The 19,275-nt window shown below is 35.8% G+C and overlaps 1 protein-coding gene and 1 long non-coding RNA gene across 3 annotated transcripts; both read left to right on the forward strand.

Annotated features, from left to right (window-relative positions):
* The first annotated feature begins 1,195 nt into the window (after positions 1–1,195).
* LOC126691384 (probable disease resistance protein At4g27220) lies at positions 1,196–6,061 on the forward strand. Its single transcript, XM_050386430.1, has 3 exons — positions 1,196–4,015; positions 4,196–5,002; positions 5,297–6,061. The coding sequence occupies exons 1-3, from the start codon at positions 1,196–1,198 to the stop codon at positions 6,059–6,061; spliced, it is 4,392 nt and encodes a 1,463-aa protein (XP_050242387.1).
* Positions 6,062–14,348: 8,287 nt separating this feature from the next.
* On the forward strand, positions 14,349–16,543 carry LOC126693397 (uncharacterized). Of its 2 annotated transcripts, XR_007645334.1 has the most exons (4): positions 14,349–14,689; positions 15,075–15,207; positions 15,296–15,367; positions 16,244–16,543. It is a non-coding gene; the product is annotated as an uncharacterized LOC126693397 (long non-coding RNA). The 2 variants fall into 2 exon arrangements; XR_007645335.1 differs by lacking the exon at positions 15,296–15,367 and having other exon boundaries at positions 14,353–14,689.
* Positions 16,544–19,275: the final 2,732 nt, after the last annotated feature.

Genomic DNA, 19,275 nt, shown 5'->3' on the forward strand with positions numbered 1-19,275 from the left:
TGTACAGAAGTGAATTTTAACAAATATTACATTGAGATTGAAATATAATGTTTAATGCCAATGGGGACTTGGCTTAGTTGAAAAGGCTTGGACACTTCATCTAACCCATCTAGGTTCGAGTCTTGATGCCAATAGTAGTTCATTGGTGGGCACCCACACGGGTTGACCCATGGGCTTTAATCTTAGCGCCCTGCCTGAGGGCTGACGTAACCTAGCTAACCCTTATTTTCTTACACAAGAAAAAGAAAAGAAATATAATGTTTAATTACTTGTTTAATTACAAAAGCACATGCTTGGAACATGTGAGAAAGGATCAAAAGAAAAAGATATGTGTATCAACATAGCAACAACCAACATCACATAAAACATAACCATTAACTAAATGTATGCTTAGGATAAGTGCCACTTGGTGTATCCACTTGGCGCAATCACGGGTTTAGCTTTTGTGACAATCTAGTGCAGCCACTTGGTGCAACCATGGTTTCTAGTTTCAACTTTTATTATATAGTAAGTATATGATATGAAATGATATGATATAATATAATTTGAATTTCAAATTAGGCTTTGACCAGAGAATTTTAAGAATATAAATATAAATTCTAAAAGCTTGAAATTGAGTTTGGTTTTTTGGTTTTCTTAGAATCAAAATGGAAAATCATTGATGTGAATTTTACGTGCTCCCTTTCTCAGTTTGTCAAGTTTGATGACAAATCTGATATTTTTTTTTTCCTCTAGTCTAGATCTTGGGTGGTTATTGGTGTGGATTTGGTCAAATTTGTGCCAATCTAGAGGTTTGTGCTTCGGTTTGCTGGGTTGTGAGATCTAGGAAAAAAAATTTCATTTTGCAACGAAACAAACACCGAAAATGAAACACCCCTAAACATCAAAAAAGAAAATGTTACAACTGAAAACATTTTACAATGAACAAACAGAATCTAAATCTCATCATGTATATTATTAAATGTATTATAAATATATGGTTACTTAACTCTCAAATTATGAGAGTGAGAAGTGAGAACAATTTTATTCACTCAAATCTATACCAAACATTCTATCAAACACCTTAAGCTCATCTTATAATCTTATCAATAGGTTGACATTAATAGATCACTACTAACTTGGTTTGAATAAATGAAAGATATAATTTAAAACTTCATCTTTTGTTACAGAGAATCCAAAAGAATAAAGCAAAGAAATGAAGATTATTTCACATATCATCGACACTGGAGGAAACTTGGTGGTGCCAATCAAAAAATATTTTGGTTATCTAAGTCGCTATAATAGCAACATCGACAATCTCAGAGATCAATTTCAGAAGCTCGGTGACAAGAGAGATGGGGTTCAATCAAAAATTGGTGAAGCAAAACAGAATGAAGAGGCGATTGCACCTGAGGTTGAGAGTTGGATAGAAAAGGTTGACAACATTAGTCAAGGTCTGCAAATATTCCTTGAACAAGATGTCAAAGTAAATACAATGGGATTGTGTCCCAATCTGAATACACGTTATTCCTTGAGTAGGAAAGCTAAGAAGAAGGCTCTGGAAATTGGTGGGGTTTTAAGGGATGGACAATTCGCTGAAGTGTCCCATCCTCCACCTCCTCCTCCTCCTCCACCACAGGCCATAGAAACTTCATCCAAGAAAGGTTTTAAGGTTTTTGAATCAAGAATACCTATCATGAAAGAAGTTTTGACTGCTTTCAGAGATGACAAGATCAACATGATTGGCATATGCGGAATGGAGGGGATTGGAAAGACAACAATGGCAAAAGAGGTAGCAAAAAGAGCAAAAGATGATAACCTATTTGATGAAGTTGTGATGGCAGGAGTGTCCCATAAAAAAGACTTGAGCAAGATTCAAGGTCAAATTGCAGATATGCTAGGTCTGGAACTTGACAGAGAGAGTGTACTTGGAAGAGCAGAGCAGATATATTCAAGACTAATGGTTAGTAGTAAGAGTGTCCTTGTAATATTTGATGACGTTTGGGAAGAAGTTAATCCAAAGGATGTAGGAATTCCTTATGAAGGTGAACTCAATAGTTGCAAAATCTTGTTGACATCAAGAAGCGAAGAAGTCTGCAATCAAATGAAATCTCATAAGATTGTTAAAATTGAAGTCTTAACTGAAGAAGAAGCTTGGAATTTTTTCAAAGAGATGGTAGGTAATTGTGTTGATACTCCTGATCTACATCCAATAGCAGAAGAGGTTGCAAAGGAATGTAAAGGCATACCTATTGCTATCGTTACTGTTGGAAGAGCTCTAGAAAACAACAGAAAGAACAAGTGGGTTGCTGCACTTCAACATCTTAAAAATCCTCTCTCAAAAAATATTCCTGGTCTAGATTCAAATGTCCAATCCAGCATAGAGCTTAGTTACACTTTGCTAGAAAGTGATGAAGCCAAGTCATGCTTTTTGCTATGTTGTTTATTTCCAGAAGATTATGATATTCCCATTGAATATTTAGTCAGATATGGAGTGGGACAAAGGTTGTTTGCAAAGATTGATACTGTGGCAAAAGCAAGAAATAACGTTCATGTAATGGTTAAGGATCTTAAAAGATCAAATCTGTTGTTGGATAGCAATGAAGAAGAATGTGTAAAAATGCGTTATGCTGTACGTGATGTTGGCAAATCAATTGCTAATGAACATATTTTTTTGGAAGAATGGACAGAGAAAGATACATATGAGAATTATGTTGCAATTTCCCTTGTATCTCGAGAATTGAAAAACCATCCTGATGACTTGGAGTGTCCAAAACTTGAGCTTCTGCAATTATCATGCGGCAAATACACCACTAGACAAACGCTCCCAACCAATCTATTTAAAGGGATGATGGGATTAAAGGTTTTGGCTTTGCAAGGTATGTCCTTTCCATCACTACCACAATCCATACAGGTCCTTCAGAACCTTCGGACAATGCTTCTGGAATATTGTGAGATAGAAGATGTGTCAGCAATTGGATCACTTGGGAAACTTGAAATGCTTAGCTTTATTGGTTCTGAAATCAAGGAGTTGCCGGAAGAAATAGGAAATCTTAGTCATTTAAAGTTATTAGATTTGTCAAAATGCTCTACTCTTCAGCAAATTCCACCTGGTCTACTATCAAATTTAACTCGACTAGAAGAATTGTACATGGGAAAAGTCTTTGTGAATTGGGAACCTACAGATGGCAAAGGAGAGGGAGCCAATGCAAGCCTTGCTGAACTAACATCTTTCTCCCACTCTTTGATGGCTTTACAAATTCATATACCAAACATCAAGTTATTGCCAAAAGACTTACACTTCAAAAATCAAATGATTAAATTTAGGATATGTGCATGTGACAAGCCAATGAATTGGAGATATGACCACTTATCTACTTTCTGGGACACAACTCCGTATATATTTAAAAATAGTTTGGTACTTGGAAGATTTGCAGCAAGTGAAATTGCAGAGAGTCGGATGCTTTGTCAACTGTTGCAAAAATCTGAAATTATAATTTTGAAAGAGATAAAAGATTTCAAAAACATTCTGTACGAGTTAGACAAAGAGGGTTTTCCATGCTTGTTGGTTCTAAGCATTTCAGATAGTGAAGGTGTAGAGTATGTAATTGATGCCACATCTCATCAAACTTCTCGTGTTGCCTTCCCTATCTTGCAGTCACTGGAACTGATGGAATTGCATAATTTAAAAGAGATATATCATGGCCAATTCCCAGAGAAATCCTTTAGTGGTGCACACTCACAGCTTGCTTGTTTTCACAACCTAAGATCTCTTCGACTATTGGAATGCAACCATTTGAAAAATGTCTTTTCGTTGTCCATAGCAAGAGGTTTGGTTCAACTCCAACAATTACACGTATTTTCATGTGATGACATGAAAGAAATTTTTTGTAAGGAAGGAGAAGATGGAAAGGCACTTGATAGGATAATGTTTCCGGAGTTAAGATATATAAACCTATCTTATGTACCGAGACTCATTGGTTTTTGTACAGTCGAGGGTCCCGTTGATCTTGTCCAACCATCCTTGAATCAAGAGGTATGATTCACTCTTTGTAAATATCATTAGTATTTTTATAAATCCTTCCTTTCAAAAGCTCATTTGTCAAATTGATTTATCAATTTTTTAACTTTCCAAGCTTTGGTATGGATTTGATGCTTCTTACATAAAAACATGAAAAGTTGAAAATTGATGATGATAATTTAATGGATTTATCAGGTTGGAAGGATCGACACTGATGAATTGGCCACTATTAGAAGTGAAAAGATGACAAACATTCAGCAAATTACTAGATCCTTTCCTGAATCAACACCCCCCATCTCTCATAAATTCTTTTCATCCAAGACCATCTTGTGGCAACCCAATTTACAAAAACTTGAGGTATTTGATCTTGAAGGACTAGAAGTGATATTTGATCTTGAAGGACAAGAGGTCGACCATGACGGCCAAAGAATTGTAGTACTTGCTCAATTGAAAACTTTAACACTACAGAATTTATCTAAGTTGATGTATGTGTGGAAGAATGTTCCACAAGGAATTCAGGGCTTTCAAAACCTAACATCAATTGAAATAAATGCATGTTACAATCTAAGATATTTATTCCCACATACTGTTGCAAAACTACTTGTGGTACTTCAAAGCATTAAGATACGGTGGTGTGACATGATCGAAAACATTGTTCAAAGAGATGGAGAAGAAGAGGCAGAGGATATCATCTTGTTCCCTAAACTTACTTCCTTCCATTTAGGTTTTCTGCCAAATCTCATGAGTTTCTGTATCGAACCTTATTCTTTTGAATGGTCATCCATGAATCAGATCTATCTGTCTCATTGTCCCAAATTGAAAACATGTGGTTCGGAAATTCGAAGCACAAGAAAGCTAAAGAAAATTATAGGGGAATTGGATTTGATACCCCAAGAGCAAGGCCTTGAGTGTGCTCCGCTTGGCAAGAATTATGGTCCAATGGTTGTGTCTGAACAAGGCACCACCAAGAAATCTGAAGAAAGCTCATCTATGAATAAAGAGGTATGTATCTCACAAATTACAATCCACACCCCCCCCCCCCCTCCCCCTTGGTTTTATTTTTTAAAGAAAACAACACAATGAAAGTTCTAGATTAATGCACCTGTATTATGGAGCATGGTTATAACCTTAAGTCAATCAACATAGTGATAAAATAAATAAACATCAACATTTATTGCTTTTCTATTTGTATATACCACCTTCTTTTGTAGACGGATATATTATGTTTTGTTGTCAAGCCCATGGATATAAACATAATGATTATTTAGTTCTTTAAAAGCAATTGATTATTTGTAGGGTAATTTGACTAAGGTGAAGGATCCAAGAGCTAATGACATCGACAACCCCTCTGAGATGTGGTGTACTTTTCCATCCCATTTGATTGAGAGCTTAAAGAATTTAAAAACGATTGAATTGAGTAGCTGTGATTCACTGGAAGTTATATTTCAACTTGAGGAACTAAATTTTGAGGAAAGTCATGTGGAATCAGTACTTGATCAGTTAAGAAAATTGAATCTGTATAATTTACCAAATTTGATGCACATATGGAAGAAGGGTCCAGAAATAATTATGGGCTTCAAAAACTTGAGATTGTTAGAAGTAAGTGGATGTAAAAGTCTGACATACTTGTTCTCACCATCCATAGCAAAATTGCTTGTGATGTTAGAGGAAATAAGAGTTACTAGCTGTAAAAAAATTGAAGAAATCCTTCAAAGAGCAAGAGAAGAAAAGGAAGAAAAGGAAGTTTTGTTCCACAAAGTGAACTCAATCTTGCTCAGGGACTTACCAAATCTAAAGTGTTTTTGCCCTGAAACTAATGCTTTTGAGTGGCCATCATTGAAGGAAATAACGGTAATTGGATGTCCTACTTTAAGCATGTTTATTCCATCTAATCTAAAGACACCTAAGCTGGAGGGAGTATATGATGAAGTTCAAGTTCCATCTTCACCATGGGATGAAAACAAACTAAGAAATTGTCAATGGAAGGGAGACCTCAATGCTACCATACAACACATGTTTAAAGGAAAGGTATGGGTCATTCACACCACATCATCTCTTTAATTTGACAATTCTACTCCTACATATAGAATATCACAATATAGAATTTGCAAAGAGTTCAATTTTATTAAATACAAAAAATTAGACCACAGTTTTATTGAAAAGAAAAAAGAAAGAAAAGAAAAAAAAAACAATTTGCATATACCAAGAAAACGTTTTGACAGAGTATTTTTTTTTCACTTACAATCAATTATTGAAGCATCAATAGTAATCACATAGCTACTGTCATTTTTCAATTGCAAATATTATTATTACTTAAATCACATATATATTTTATTCGTACAGGAAAAAAAAAAAGGATCATGAGACACAACAATAAGAGCAAACTGTGACCATTGAGATTGAGGAGGATATGTGATGCTGGGCAAATCATACTGTTGGCGAGCATATAACCTTTTCCGATATGAGTTAAGTATTTGGTTAGTGTCCAAAAATGCATAAAAATGAACACACACACACAAACATATATATAAGGCACAACATATGAAACAGTTCTAGCCAACAAAAGACCCAAGAAATATTTTTGTGAGCAGCAGATCATTAATAAAAAAATCATGTAGAGTTTGGTAGAATTAGATGTTACTCGTTGTTAAGAAAGATGTTTTTATTTCCCAAAGAAAGAAAGATGCTATTTAGAAATACCTGTACTATGTAGGGTCACTGATGAAGATAAATATATATATATATATATATATACTATTCAATTGCTCACCTAGTACAGAATATCAAATCCTAATGGAAGAGCAGTGATTTTCAAAGCCTAGGTATGTGGCTTTCATTCGATCTACTACAATATCATATACTAATAGGGAGATTTCCTACCCATAGTATCCATATTTCACTGCATTAGTGGTGCTGTGGTGAACAACCAATAAGACAGAAATAAGTATCACAACAAACAATATACGAGCCATCTAAGAAATGTGAGCTTGTTTAAGGGAGTATGCAAGCAGGTTGCTAATCATGTTCAATCAAAACTTATTCCATTGCCCATATGGTTATACTTATTACCAACTAAATCTATTTTCAGTCCCTAACACTTTTACAAAAAGAAACCACACAAATAGAATGCAACTTGACTCTAGTTATCAAATTATTAGACAACTTGGAACCAATTTATTTATGATACATAGCTGATATTCATAAAAATATATCTAATAAACAATGAGTCCAATACATCTTGTTCAGAAAAAAAGACATATTTTGCTAATTTTAAGACAATTACTTGTGGACTAATAGTTTTTATTTGCATGTCTAGGAAGGAGTTTTGGCCGCGCTTAAGCCTTTATATCCCCATCTAGAAGTATTTTAATGATAGTTTCATAAAATCCGGAAAACCATATTTGGCAAATTGTTGATAGTTTGCTAAGATATTGGCATCACAAAAACTTTGTTGTTCTGTCCACCCTGACTATTTCGCTCTAATTTTACATTTATTATAAGAACAAAAACATCACATTCTAGAAATTATCTTGAAATCTTTAAAAGAGGATACTAATTAAACTTGTTAAATTATAGGTTTCCTTTTTCCTCATCATATATGGAAGTATAAAAGTGATGAAAGTACTCCATTTAACTCATATATAGAAGCATGTAGCCAAGAGATTTATAACTTAATTGACACCTCTCCATGCACAAAGTGATTGGGGGTGTAAGGGGGGAAAGGGTTCAAGGTGTAGGGTTAGCATTGTATTCTAACTATCTCTAAAAAAAAAAAAAAAAAACTCATTGTACATTTAAAGTCTCACTTGCAGTTATATGATAACAGGTGGTGTCAACTACATGCTTTTCAGCGTCAAGTTGGGAGGAGACTATGATGTTGGTGTATATATATGTAGAAGAAGCATTGTCACAAAGCATATGAGAAACACATCTAAGGCTTATGTTCATTCCACACAGGGCCTTATAATGTTTTCTTTATTATGGTATAATTAGCTGGATCTATCTTATGCTATTTGTATATGTATTTAGGGAGCATTGTTATGTGTGATAATATTCTTATTTGTTTTTGTCTATGTTCAACATTTAATCCGTAGGACCCCAAAACTGAATGTGTTTGTGAGTTCCATATGTGAATGTCATACATTTATCTCCATGTTTAAATGCTCAAGTAAAGAGGTACACTCATGTTCATACTAGTTTGTCTTCTTGATATTTTTACATTTATTTAGTTTCTTTGAAATAGAATCAAGTTATATTTAATGCAGATATTTTAGAATGTCACACCACCTGATAATATTCAATAGGATCAATCATTTGCCAAACGATTATTCAACATCAACATTCTGTTCTCTTTCCTTTTTAGGTTATGCCTTGTTCATATTTCCTAGTTCTCTTTCCTTTTTAGGTTATGCCTTGTTCATATTTCCATTTCCCAAACTTGTTCGCTCTTGTTACTTTCTCATCTTTTAGGATCCTGTTCCTTTCTTTTTTGGGTTATGCCTTGTATAAATCAAGCCTGTTTATGTATTTTTCAAAAACAACCCTTAATGATTCATTATACATACTATCACATGCATTACCAAATTGCAATCCAAGCAACTCAGAAACCATGGATGATATTTTTTACAATTCTAATTCCTATACATCCTAAAATTATGCATTTCAAGCTCAAACTTCAGGGGAAGCTTAAGAAAAGTTGAACTAGGAAAATTTATGCAGGAGGTTAAAATGAATCCTAAAGGAGATATTTTTTAGCATAGGGGAAAAAAATAAAATGGGTTTGGTCCACAATAATCTTCCTACAATACCAGGCTATAAGGCCATAGGATTTTGTGCACATGGATATTGGGTTAAGTGCATAGTTGTGAGGAAAACCACCAGCCAATTTATATCTATAAGCTTATTTGCAACATACAATATGGACATTTTATCAAGCTACATGGCAAAGAAATGATGAGAGATTGGAAACAATACTTTCTATTCAAGACTTTAGTAGGGAATACTCGTTATGTACTTATATGAGTTAAAGAAAAATAAAAATGGATGAAAAGAAACGAAACATTGTATAACAGTTTAAGTGCCTAATAAGTGGTAACTGAAAGAGCCACACCAAGATTAGTCTATTTTTGTCAAAGACTGAGCTTTGGCTACATCAGGCTTCATTGCTTTTCTGGGTTCCAATCCTATTACTTGGGCTGCTAAAAAGCAACCCACTGTTTCTAGAAGTTCCACCGAGGCCGTATACTGGGCCTTAGCTTCTACTGCAGTTGAACTCTCTTGGTTGAGAATTTTGTTGCAAGAGTTACACATTTATCTTCTTAAGCCTCCCTTATTATGGTGTGACAACTTATCTGCATTGGCCTTGGCATCTAATCCAGTTTTTCACTCTCGCACAAAACATATAGAGGTGGATTACCTTTTTGTGCGAGAGCAAGTCGTTCAAAAGGATATTCAAGCACAATTTATCTCTACAAAGGATCAACTTGGTGATATTTTAGCTAAATGTCTTCTTCTTGGTTTATTTTTATTCGTTTACCTCCCCCTGAGTTTGAGGGGGATGTAAAGAGATATGCAGTAATGAAACAAATGACATTGCAAATACAGCAATACAATAACCAACACGACATGCGTATCAATGGAAGCCTAAGTTAACTGATAGGGACACATGAAATGATAATAGAGGTCACAGTATTGTAACAGAATCTGTTTCTATTTTTGATATGGTGACGTGAGCAATGGTTATTGGCTTTGACCGTCTCACCCAGCCCTATATATTGTATCTCTCTTTCTAATCAATGCAAGCATAGTATTATCAATTCCAATCATTCTTTCCCTCAACCTTTCTTTTCTACTAGATTAGTCTCTATTGTTCTAGAACTTCTTCAAAAATCACCATACTAATTAACTAAGAAGATTTACTTCAGGTATGAACTCTGGAACTTCAAAATTTGGAAGATTCTTTTGTCAAGTTTCTCTATTTCTAAATCCTAATCTACAACTTATCTCTGCACTCCCAATCCTCTTCCCCAAATGAAAATTATTCTCCATCAGGATTCTAGAAATCACAATCTAACTGGAGGAGCCAAACTAACACCAATGTAACAGAAAAATAAAAAAACAAACAAACACCATATATTTCAAAATCTCAGATCCAAACCTGTCTATCTCAAACACACATTTTTCAATTCCTCAACACCCTGTCTCTTAAATAGATTTTCACTAATGAAAAATATGTGTAAACAATAAACTCGGAAAATTTATATCTGAAAATAAAGCCAGTGGAAAAAGAATTAACAACTCTGCTTAAAAACTTAAAAAATTAAAATCCTAGGGCAAAAAAACCCCTCTATCTGACATACAAACACATTTTTTGATAAACATCAAAGGCTTCGCATCTCCCCCTTCTATACAGTGCCAATAATCAACAATTACTCTAGACTCTTCAATTGCAATGTACAACATAGTTGCACAAATGCTTGTGTTTGCCCATTCATGTGTGTTAAAATCAAAACAATATAGGCGCTCTGTTTCATGCGGTTGCCAGGCTACAATGAGAACCTTTCTTCCCACAACAACATCTAAGTTCAGGGGAGGGGGATTTGGCAGGATGATCCAGTTATCAAACATCTCAAAGTAAGCAAAGTTTTCATCAATGTATGGATTTTTGATATTTTTCACCACCCAAAAAATACTTGGAGCCCAATTGAACACATCACATATCATCAGCGTGTTTGCCGGTTTTAAATTGGAGGATTGGGGAAAGCGGCCTTGGATTCCGTATTTTATCGTCTTGGACTGCTTTCGATGGTGGAGGAGGAAGAGGTATTGGTACGTGAACCTCATACAAGGAAAACCTCACTGGGATATATACAAATATATTCCTAATATAATATTCAAAACATAATTTTTCCTAAGATAGATTTCTTTCTTAACTTACAATATTTAGTAAAAATTCTTTGCCAACCATAATCATTTATTCAACCTTATGAAAATCAAAGTTTCCTTTTGAGTTATTTTTTCTTCCATTAAACCTTGATTCTAAATTAAAATCCCATAACAAATTAGGAATTTTGCAACATACAATTCAACTATAAATTCATTAATTAATGAGAAATTTCAAGCAATCTAAATATTTTCTAAGAATTTATACTTATCAATAGGGATGTAATTGTGCTTTCACAATATATATATATTTTTTTTTTGTGTGGAAATTTTCTAATGCAAATTTGTCATTTGAAAAACCAAGTTTCCTTTTGAACCCCAGATCTCTTATACAACCATCAGAAACTTTACCAGTTAAGCTAACCGAAACCCACACTATAAACGTCTAATTTGTTTTAACTATTCCTAAAAATCAATTATAGAAAGTATCCTAAGATTAATTTTTGTTGATTTTTTTTCAACAACAGGGACAAAAAAAAAAAAAAAAAAAAATACCTAAGACCAACCCAAAACCCTACCCGACCATGAGCCAAAATTTTCGAGTTGGGTCAGGGTTCATGTTATGCATAAAACATATACTTTTCATGTCATCATCATGGCATAGATTGTTGATGAAAAAAATTCATGATCATCATATGGATTAAAATAATGTTTAGAGTCAAAACTTAACACATTTAATCGTTACATATCTTAATTCATCATGTTTCTTTACATCATTTTAAAAATCTCATTCAAGAAAATGCTTAAACATTAATAGGTAATATCATCAAAATTCAGCATATTGTGCAAAATTTATAATTAAACTAAAACATAAATTAAACTAGGTTTAGATGTTTACATGCATGCACCTTCTTTTTTGCGAATGGTTTAATAGTGGATTATCTCTGAAAATTTAGAATAGATTGCTGCCCTTCTTCTCCCGGATCAATCCACATATCTACCGCTTGCTTTGATGAAAATATTATGTGCGTTGATGGTCTTGTTGTTGATTGAACGTAAAAAACTCAACACCTTTGGGCTTTGTGGATGGAAAATTCTTGGAATGTCTTCAAAACTTCATCATCAAGAGGTTTGTTGATACTATGCTTTGTCCGGCTCTAAATGATTTCATGGTTTTAATTATTAAACCTTATATTTTTGTTTATTTTTATCAATTTCTATGCGGTTGACTAATTCTAGTTGAGCTTTAATAGAAATCCAACCATGTGATTGGATTAATTTTGGTGCTATGTTTAAGACAATGAAATTCCTTGTAATTTGCTTGGTCATAGGTGAAAATCAGACTTGGTATGAATGAGATATCACTAATTGAATGAAATTACCCATGTTGCATTTTAATTATGGAAAAAGTACGTAATTTTCTATAAAACACGTGCTAAAATTTTCGTGTGATTTGTATGAAAAATTGGTACTAAATAGACCATAGAGGTCTCTGTTGTTGAGCATGCCATTAAGATTTGAACATCAATTTGATTAAGAAACTTAGTTGATTTTTATAGACTACATGTCTTGTTTTTATTCAGATCCATTTACTTTGTCGTATTTGATCCCTTTATTTTTTATTAGGCCACATGTAATTTATTTAGAAGTTAAGTTAATTTCTTTTAATTAATGAGCATGTCAAGTTTTATTCTGAGTTATTAACTGTTGATTTAAATTCCATACAATTCCTTAAGTGCACTACAGTCCAGGATTTATTCCACATCAAGGTAAATTATGACATAGGTCATTGCTAAAATAAGCTTGTTCATGTTTGTTTGTTTATAAATAAGCAAAATTTGAGCCTTAGTTTCAGGCTTGTTTAATAAACAAGCCCAAGCCAAAAAAAAAAAAAAAAGGTTCGTGAACAAGCTCATGACTCGTGAGTTATAAGGCTCGATATAAAACAATTCGAGCATAGACTCATTTGGAAACCAGAAACTAATAATTAACTAAAAAATAAACATAAATGAAGAAAAATGAAATTAACATTGTGCTAATGCTGATTCTGTGTCTTTTACACTCCTCACACAGTCACACTTGGATCAGTTTATGGCAAGGTCATTCAGAGAAACATCCAATACGAGAGCATACCAGTGTTTTAATTCACATGTAATGCATAAATCATCCCAGTGAACCCTGAATTTTTCACAATGAATCAAATCATATGCATTGCCTAGAAATGCCAGCCTTGTGTTCCAATGACCGACAAAGTGGCATGAATTTCTTGTTCTAGAGCAAACTGCATCTGAGCTTCATGCTCATCCTTTGGAGCAAACGACATGTTAAATGACATTTTTGTCTGGTAAATAGCCACTAAAGCTAGCAACACCACAAGAAAGTATACCATGCTTCAGTATTACCAACTCAGTGTCTATTTTGGTGTTTCCTACCTAATAAATGACTGACACCTATTCCCAAAATCCACGTCAGATTACTCCATTAATCCAAACAAAATGACCATCTTGACCCTGAAATTTTTTCAAAAGCCCGCCCACCGACTCCTCTCTCTCCTTCTTCTGCTTTTTGAAATCTCTAAGGCTGCATTTGTTTCAGCTGAAAACGAATTCCGAAATTACTTTTACACCCTTATGTGTGTTTGGCTCCAACAGAAAATATGGTCAAATGGAAAATCAATTACACTTTGACCGTAAAATCACCCACTTCAGCCATAAAACCAATTCTGCCTTCATTTTACCTTCAAACGAATTACAGGACTCACAAAGAGAGAGAGAGAGAGAGAGCTCGAGCACGAGCACACCCATAAAACCCAGATCACGCCTCACCTCAGCCAAGCTCCGGCCAGCCCAGCCAAGCTCCGATCACGCCGGCCCACTGCCCAGATCACGCGCCGGCCAAACACCCAAGACGCACAAACACCGATCCACCCAAATCTCAGCCCACCCCTCCCTCATCATCGATCCACCTCTCCGATCACCAGCCATGCACCGACGAGCTCCGATCTTGACAACCGACCGTAGGCCATGCTCCACCAGGCTCTCCAACGCACTGGCCGCCACTACCGATCGCCGATCTGGCCGCCACAGACCACCAGCCCACTCCACTCCACCCCCAAACCACCCGATCTGACCGCCGCCGCCTCCATCCACTCCAATTCTCTCTTTCCCTCAATCTCTCACTCTTTCTTCCCCCTCTCACTGAGTTTGTGAATAAATGATGTTTTTGTTTTGATTTTTGTTTCTTGTGTTGTTTATATATTTTGATTCTCTGTAATAATATTTGTTTGGATCCTAAGAAAATGTGAGAAACATGGTAAAACTGGGTTTTCTAGAGCATTTTTAGCAACACAACCAAACACTGGAAAATATTTTCCAAAACATTTTTTAGAATGCAACCAAACACTTGAAAATATTTTCCTTTTTCAAAAATATTTTCACCTGAAAATATTTTACACTCGGAAAATATTTTACATTCAACCAAACACAGCCTAATTCCCGAATCAACTTACTCTTCTCTAGTTCTTCTCTCTCTCTCAGCTCTCTCTCTCACACCCACACTCCATCCCATCTGCAACTACAAGCTTCCATTTCCTCACCGCATCGCTTTCCCTAACCTCCAGTTCCGACCACCACAAACCCCGACAGCCACTGCCCAGTGTCTTCGCTAGCACAACACTGCTGAACATCGTCAGTTTCGGCAAGATCGGCCTTTGTCTCGTCAGAAAACCCCCAAACTCTTCTCTTTCTAGCATCACCACCAAACACCGAAAGCTTTCTTGCTGCTTTCAACACCCGATGTCACAATAAGGTTTTTTTTCCTCCTCTTGTTCTGTTTCTTTTTTGTATTTTTCACATCTTTTTTGTATGCTTTTTTCTTCTCAAAATTACACATGTTTAGACAAACAAAAGAAAATCCAGATGAACGTTTGAGTGTAGAAAGGAAACTTGTACCTGTTTGATAAAATGTCTCAATGAACATGGATGCACTCCTTTGTTCTTAAACTACTATCAATAAAAAAATATATATATAAAATATATTGTCAAGGGTTGTTTTTTTTTTTAAATGTTCTTTTGGATCCCAGATTAAAGTTGGGTTTATTTATTTATTTATTTTTATTTTTTATAGTTTCATATGTAGAAACATAAAGCTCCTCTCTTTGTGTGACAAATAGTTTGCTGCCTTCATTTTGCAGATAAATGCTTTGCAGATACGTTAGTTAAAATCTTGGTCTTGAACAACTTCATTTTGTGTGTGAAGGTTGTTGAGTGCAGTATATGTGGTTTCCCTAATCTCGTACTTCGTTTTGCCTTCGTTGAGTTTTGAAGGTACTTTGAAGTTGTGTATTCAATTGTTTTTTATGGTAATGATATATGATGGTTTTACACAATCAATTGCTATGTTGGTTATGCAAAGGTGCAAAGGCTACTTTTAGTCTACGGGATGATGCTTGGATTCTACCTTGTGAAGGTTCTGCCTTCTAACATGGTTAGATTTACATGATGATATAAATTTGCTGATACACAATGGTTGAAATTTTGGTCTTGAACAAGTTCATTTGAAGTGTATAAATTCATTAATATTTGGATTATAATATTCGGAGAAAAGCTCTTGAAGTGGGCTCTAGTGTTTTTCTTAGCATCACTGCTAGATTTTCATGATGAATTGTTGATATGAGTTTGTGATTGAATTCATTTAGGAATTGCTATGGCCATCCTTACAATTTGTTTTCACATAAAAAGCCAAGCACCTTTCATGTTAGAGGGAAAAAATGGTCCCTTACTTTGTAGCTGCCTTCATTTTAAACTTTCAGAGTTATTTATGATTAGAATTAATTTCTTTTTATTACGTTAGGTTGTTAAATGTTTGTTGATTTAGTTATTTATAGAGATGTGGAGTTGGCAGAGAAGCTAGATTATTCATCTGTTGTGGCTTACTTGGGTTCAGCCTCATTCTAGCAATATTCCAAGCTATTAATGGTTGCTGCTCTACTGATTGCATTTGTGACAACACATATCTTGTATCTAAACTTTTATAAACTTGATTATGGTAAAGTATTTTCCAAACAGTCTCCCTCTATTGAATAATGCTCTAGTGACATTATTAATATTAAAAACTATTTGTACAGCTATGTTAAATATGTCATCTTAAACTTCATTGCATATGGCTTTCTTGCTCTGCCAGCATTTTTAGAGTTTCCATGTTGGCTCTACGAGAATGCTTCTTGAAAGTACCTCAATGTCTCACTTGAGTCAAGTATAACCGTAAACTTTTTATTTTAGAGGAAAAAACAAAAACTTTAACATGTTACATGTGCTTTTGGTTATTTATTTATTTGCTAATATTGTGTTTCATTTTTTTTAGGACCCTACTACAAGATTCTGAAGTATGATGGATAGCATTTTTGGACAATATTTTTTACTGCAATTGGCACAGCTGGGGGACAACATTTTGGACTAATATTTTTGGATAACATATTTGACTTGGACAACTTTTTAGATAGCATAGCTGAAAATTTAGACAGTTGATTACTCAACTTGTAGCAATTGTTTTGGAAAATTGTTGTAACTACTGAAGTTACTTGAACATGATGGATTCTTTGTATTAGTAGCTTCTACTTAAATACTACTTATTTATGCAAATGATGAATGTTTTAAATGCAAAGGTAGAAGATACAATTATAAGTCTTCATCAAAGGTGAATGTTAGTTATGAATGGTGTGGCCAACTTGTTTAGCAACTTTCATTTCCATTTTACCAATGTTATAAGATTGAACTTGATATTGCTTAGAATCAGTTGGTTGAACGCTCTGGCTTTGGTGGACTACTGAGCGGTGGAAGGCCTATAAAAGCAAACACGCTGTCAAAAAGGGGACCGGAGAAGACCGGCCAAATCCCCTCCGATGGCAAAGTTAGTCTCTCTTAAGAATGGAATTCCAACTTTTTGGGAGTTAAGTCTCAGAATGTTCTTACCAAAATTCGGTTCAAATCGGTCCTTTATATAGAGACCCTAGGGACGGTTATTTGTCCAATAACCTCCCCAAGATTTGTGGAAGCCAATGAGTTCGGAGATAACTTCCTCAACGACTACTAAAGTTGTAACTACTAACGGAAGTTAACTCATTCGAGGGATTCATGGCGATAGCTACGGGTTTGGTAACCGCTACAAAGAGTCGAAAGTTTCCCAAGTGTTGCTCATTCGTCCGTCCATTGTATGACGATTTGGTCGTCCCTGGACATCTGATAATCGTCCATGGACGACCTTTATGGACGAATTTATCATCCATGGGAGACTTCATTGTTCAAAAGCAATATTATCGTCCATGAACATCTTTTCTACTTCTAGGGTGATTCTTGATCTTGCTAGCTCTATTGGCTCTGGACGATTCCTTTGGACGAAATGGAGTTGAACTAATTTTTCACTTCCCCATCAGTTGCCCCTTTGTTCAAAGGGTCGTCCAGGATATTGTCGTGATTTTAACAAAATTTTACTTTTTTGTGAGCCACGTGTCGTGAAGCTGTTGGTTGGCCAGTCGCGTCGATCTCGTTTCCCAAAGGAACTGCCACGTGTCAATTTTTGAGTGGCGAACGTCATTTCACTGACCCTGTTGCTGGGGCCTATAAATAGTGCATTCTCTTTCATACACCTTACTTTCCTCTCATTTTCCCTTCTGCAGAGACCTCTTCCAAAGATTAGGTATTGGACCTAACCAGCTCAACCCCAATGGTTGGAGGACGATAGTCGCCATGCAAGTGCTATGGCGTGAGGCACTGGAAGGGAACCGTCCAATTACTGTGGACGAGTTCCTTTACTATTATAAGCCCTCAGAGATAAAGAAATCTGCTGGTTTTTACCAGTTCTCGTCCAGGGGCTCTTATTACAGTTTAATAAAGGGTCGTAGTTCGTCTGACCGGCTTTGGAAAAAAGAATTTTTTATTATTTCTGGAAATTGGGCTGGGGACCCAGCTGATGTGGGTAATCCCCCCTTCCCACCTTTTATCAGCCCTCTAGGTCGTCTTCGTCCTGAGGGTATGTTTCCTTTCCATTTTATTTCGTTTTTCCTAACATGTTTTTTATCTTTCAATCATTTAACTCTTTCTCTTGGTGATGCAGCTGTTGTCCGTCCACGTTTGGACAAATTTTACTTGGATCGGATAGACGAGGTTCGTACCTTCCCTGGGAGAACTTTTCACGATTTGGTAACTCTCAGTCGTCTAGCAGCTTGGGGGCTTGGCTCAGTACCTACTGCTGAAAACCTTAGTCATGAAGAGACTATTCGTCGAAGTAAGTGTCGTCCACTTTACTTCATTTCTTTTCTTTTTCTTTTCTCCTTTTTTTTAAAAAAAATTTGATTTTCCTCGTCACAGGGATAACAACAATGAGGGAAAACAAAGAAAAAACTGTAACTAGTGGGGACGAGGATGTTACTGCACCACCAGTCATCCAAGTGACTTCCGTCCAGGCAGGGAAGAGAAAGTCTAAGTCGATATCCAGTGCTGTGGACCTGGACGACCTTCCAAGTCGTCGAGGCCCCAAGAAGCAAAAGCCTGGTAAGACTTCTCTTCCCAAGGTTCCCAAGTTTACACCTTCGACGGTGAAGCTGGACGACCCTCCGGTGGATGTGGAGCCCGTCCAAACAATCCATCCCGTCCAGACTGATCCTCCTCCCCCTCCAGCCAAAGCTTCTCGCAAGCCTAATTCGTCAGAGCCCTCTGATCGTCCTTCCAATCTGGTTTTGGACGAGGGCTACGCATGGAGGACGTTCAAAGGGATCGTCACTAAGCATGAAGTTAATGAATGTTACAACATGTCAGTGAGAGAATTTGAGCGTTCTGGCATCCATGACATTTTTAAGGTAAGTCTTTCCCTCGTCCTTGCGTGTAAAATTTTTTTTTTTTGAATAGGATGTCTAACTCCCCTTCGTCCATATGCAGGCTATGTCAAAATTTTATACAGCAACCTGCCAGGCTAAGGAGCTTGCTACAGAGGTTAAAACGGCTCAGGACAAAGCTAAGGAGCTGAACAATGAAATTCTGCTGAAAAAGGGGGAGGTCCTTAGGTTGACTGAAGATTTTAATCGTCTACAAGGAAGTGAGACGAAGCTGAAGAACGAGGTGGAAGAGCTTAAAGCTGATAATCTAGAAAAGGATACTCGTATCGTCCATCTTGAAGGACAAGTCTCTGAGTTTGTCTCGTCCTTAGAGAAAGCACGTGAAGAAGCCATAGCAGCCTTCAAGAAGTCTGACGAGTACAAGAATCATCTAGACAGCCACTATGCAGCTGGCTATGAGGACTTTCGTGCTGATGCTAAGGAAACATATCCTGAGTTGAACTTTGATTCTTTCAACCTTCCCCTCGCTAATGAAAGTTCCTTGTTGCAGACGAGTTCTGAGGAT

The sequence above is a fragment of the Quercus robur genome, chromosome 7 (genome assembly GCF_932294415.1).
Source record: "Quercus robur chromosome 7, dhQueRobu3.1, whole genome shotgun sequence".
NCBI lineage: Eukaryota > Viridiplantae > Streptophyta > Magnoliopsida > Fagales > Fagaceae > Quercus > Quercus robur.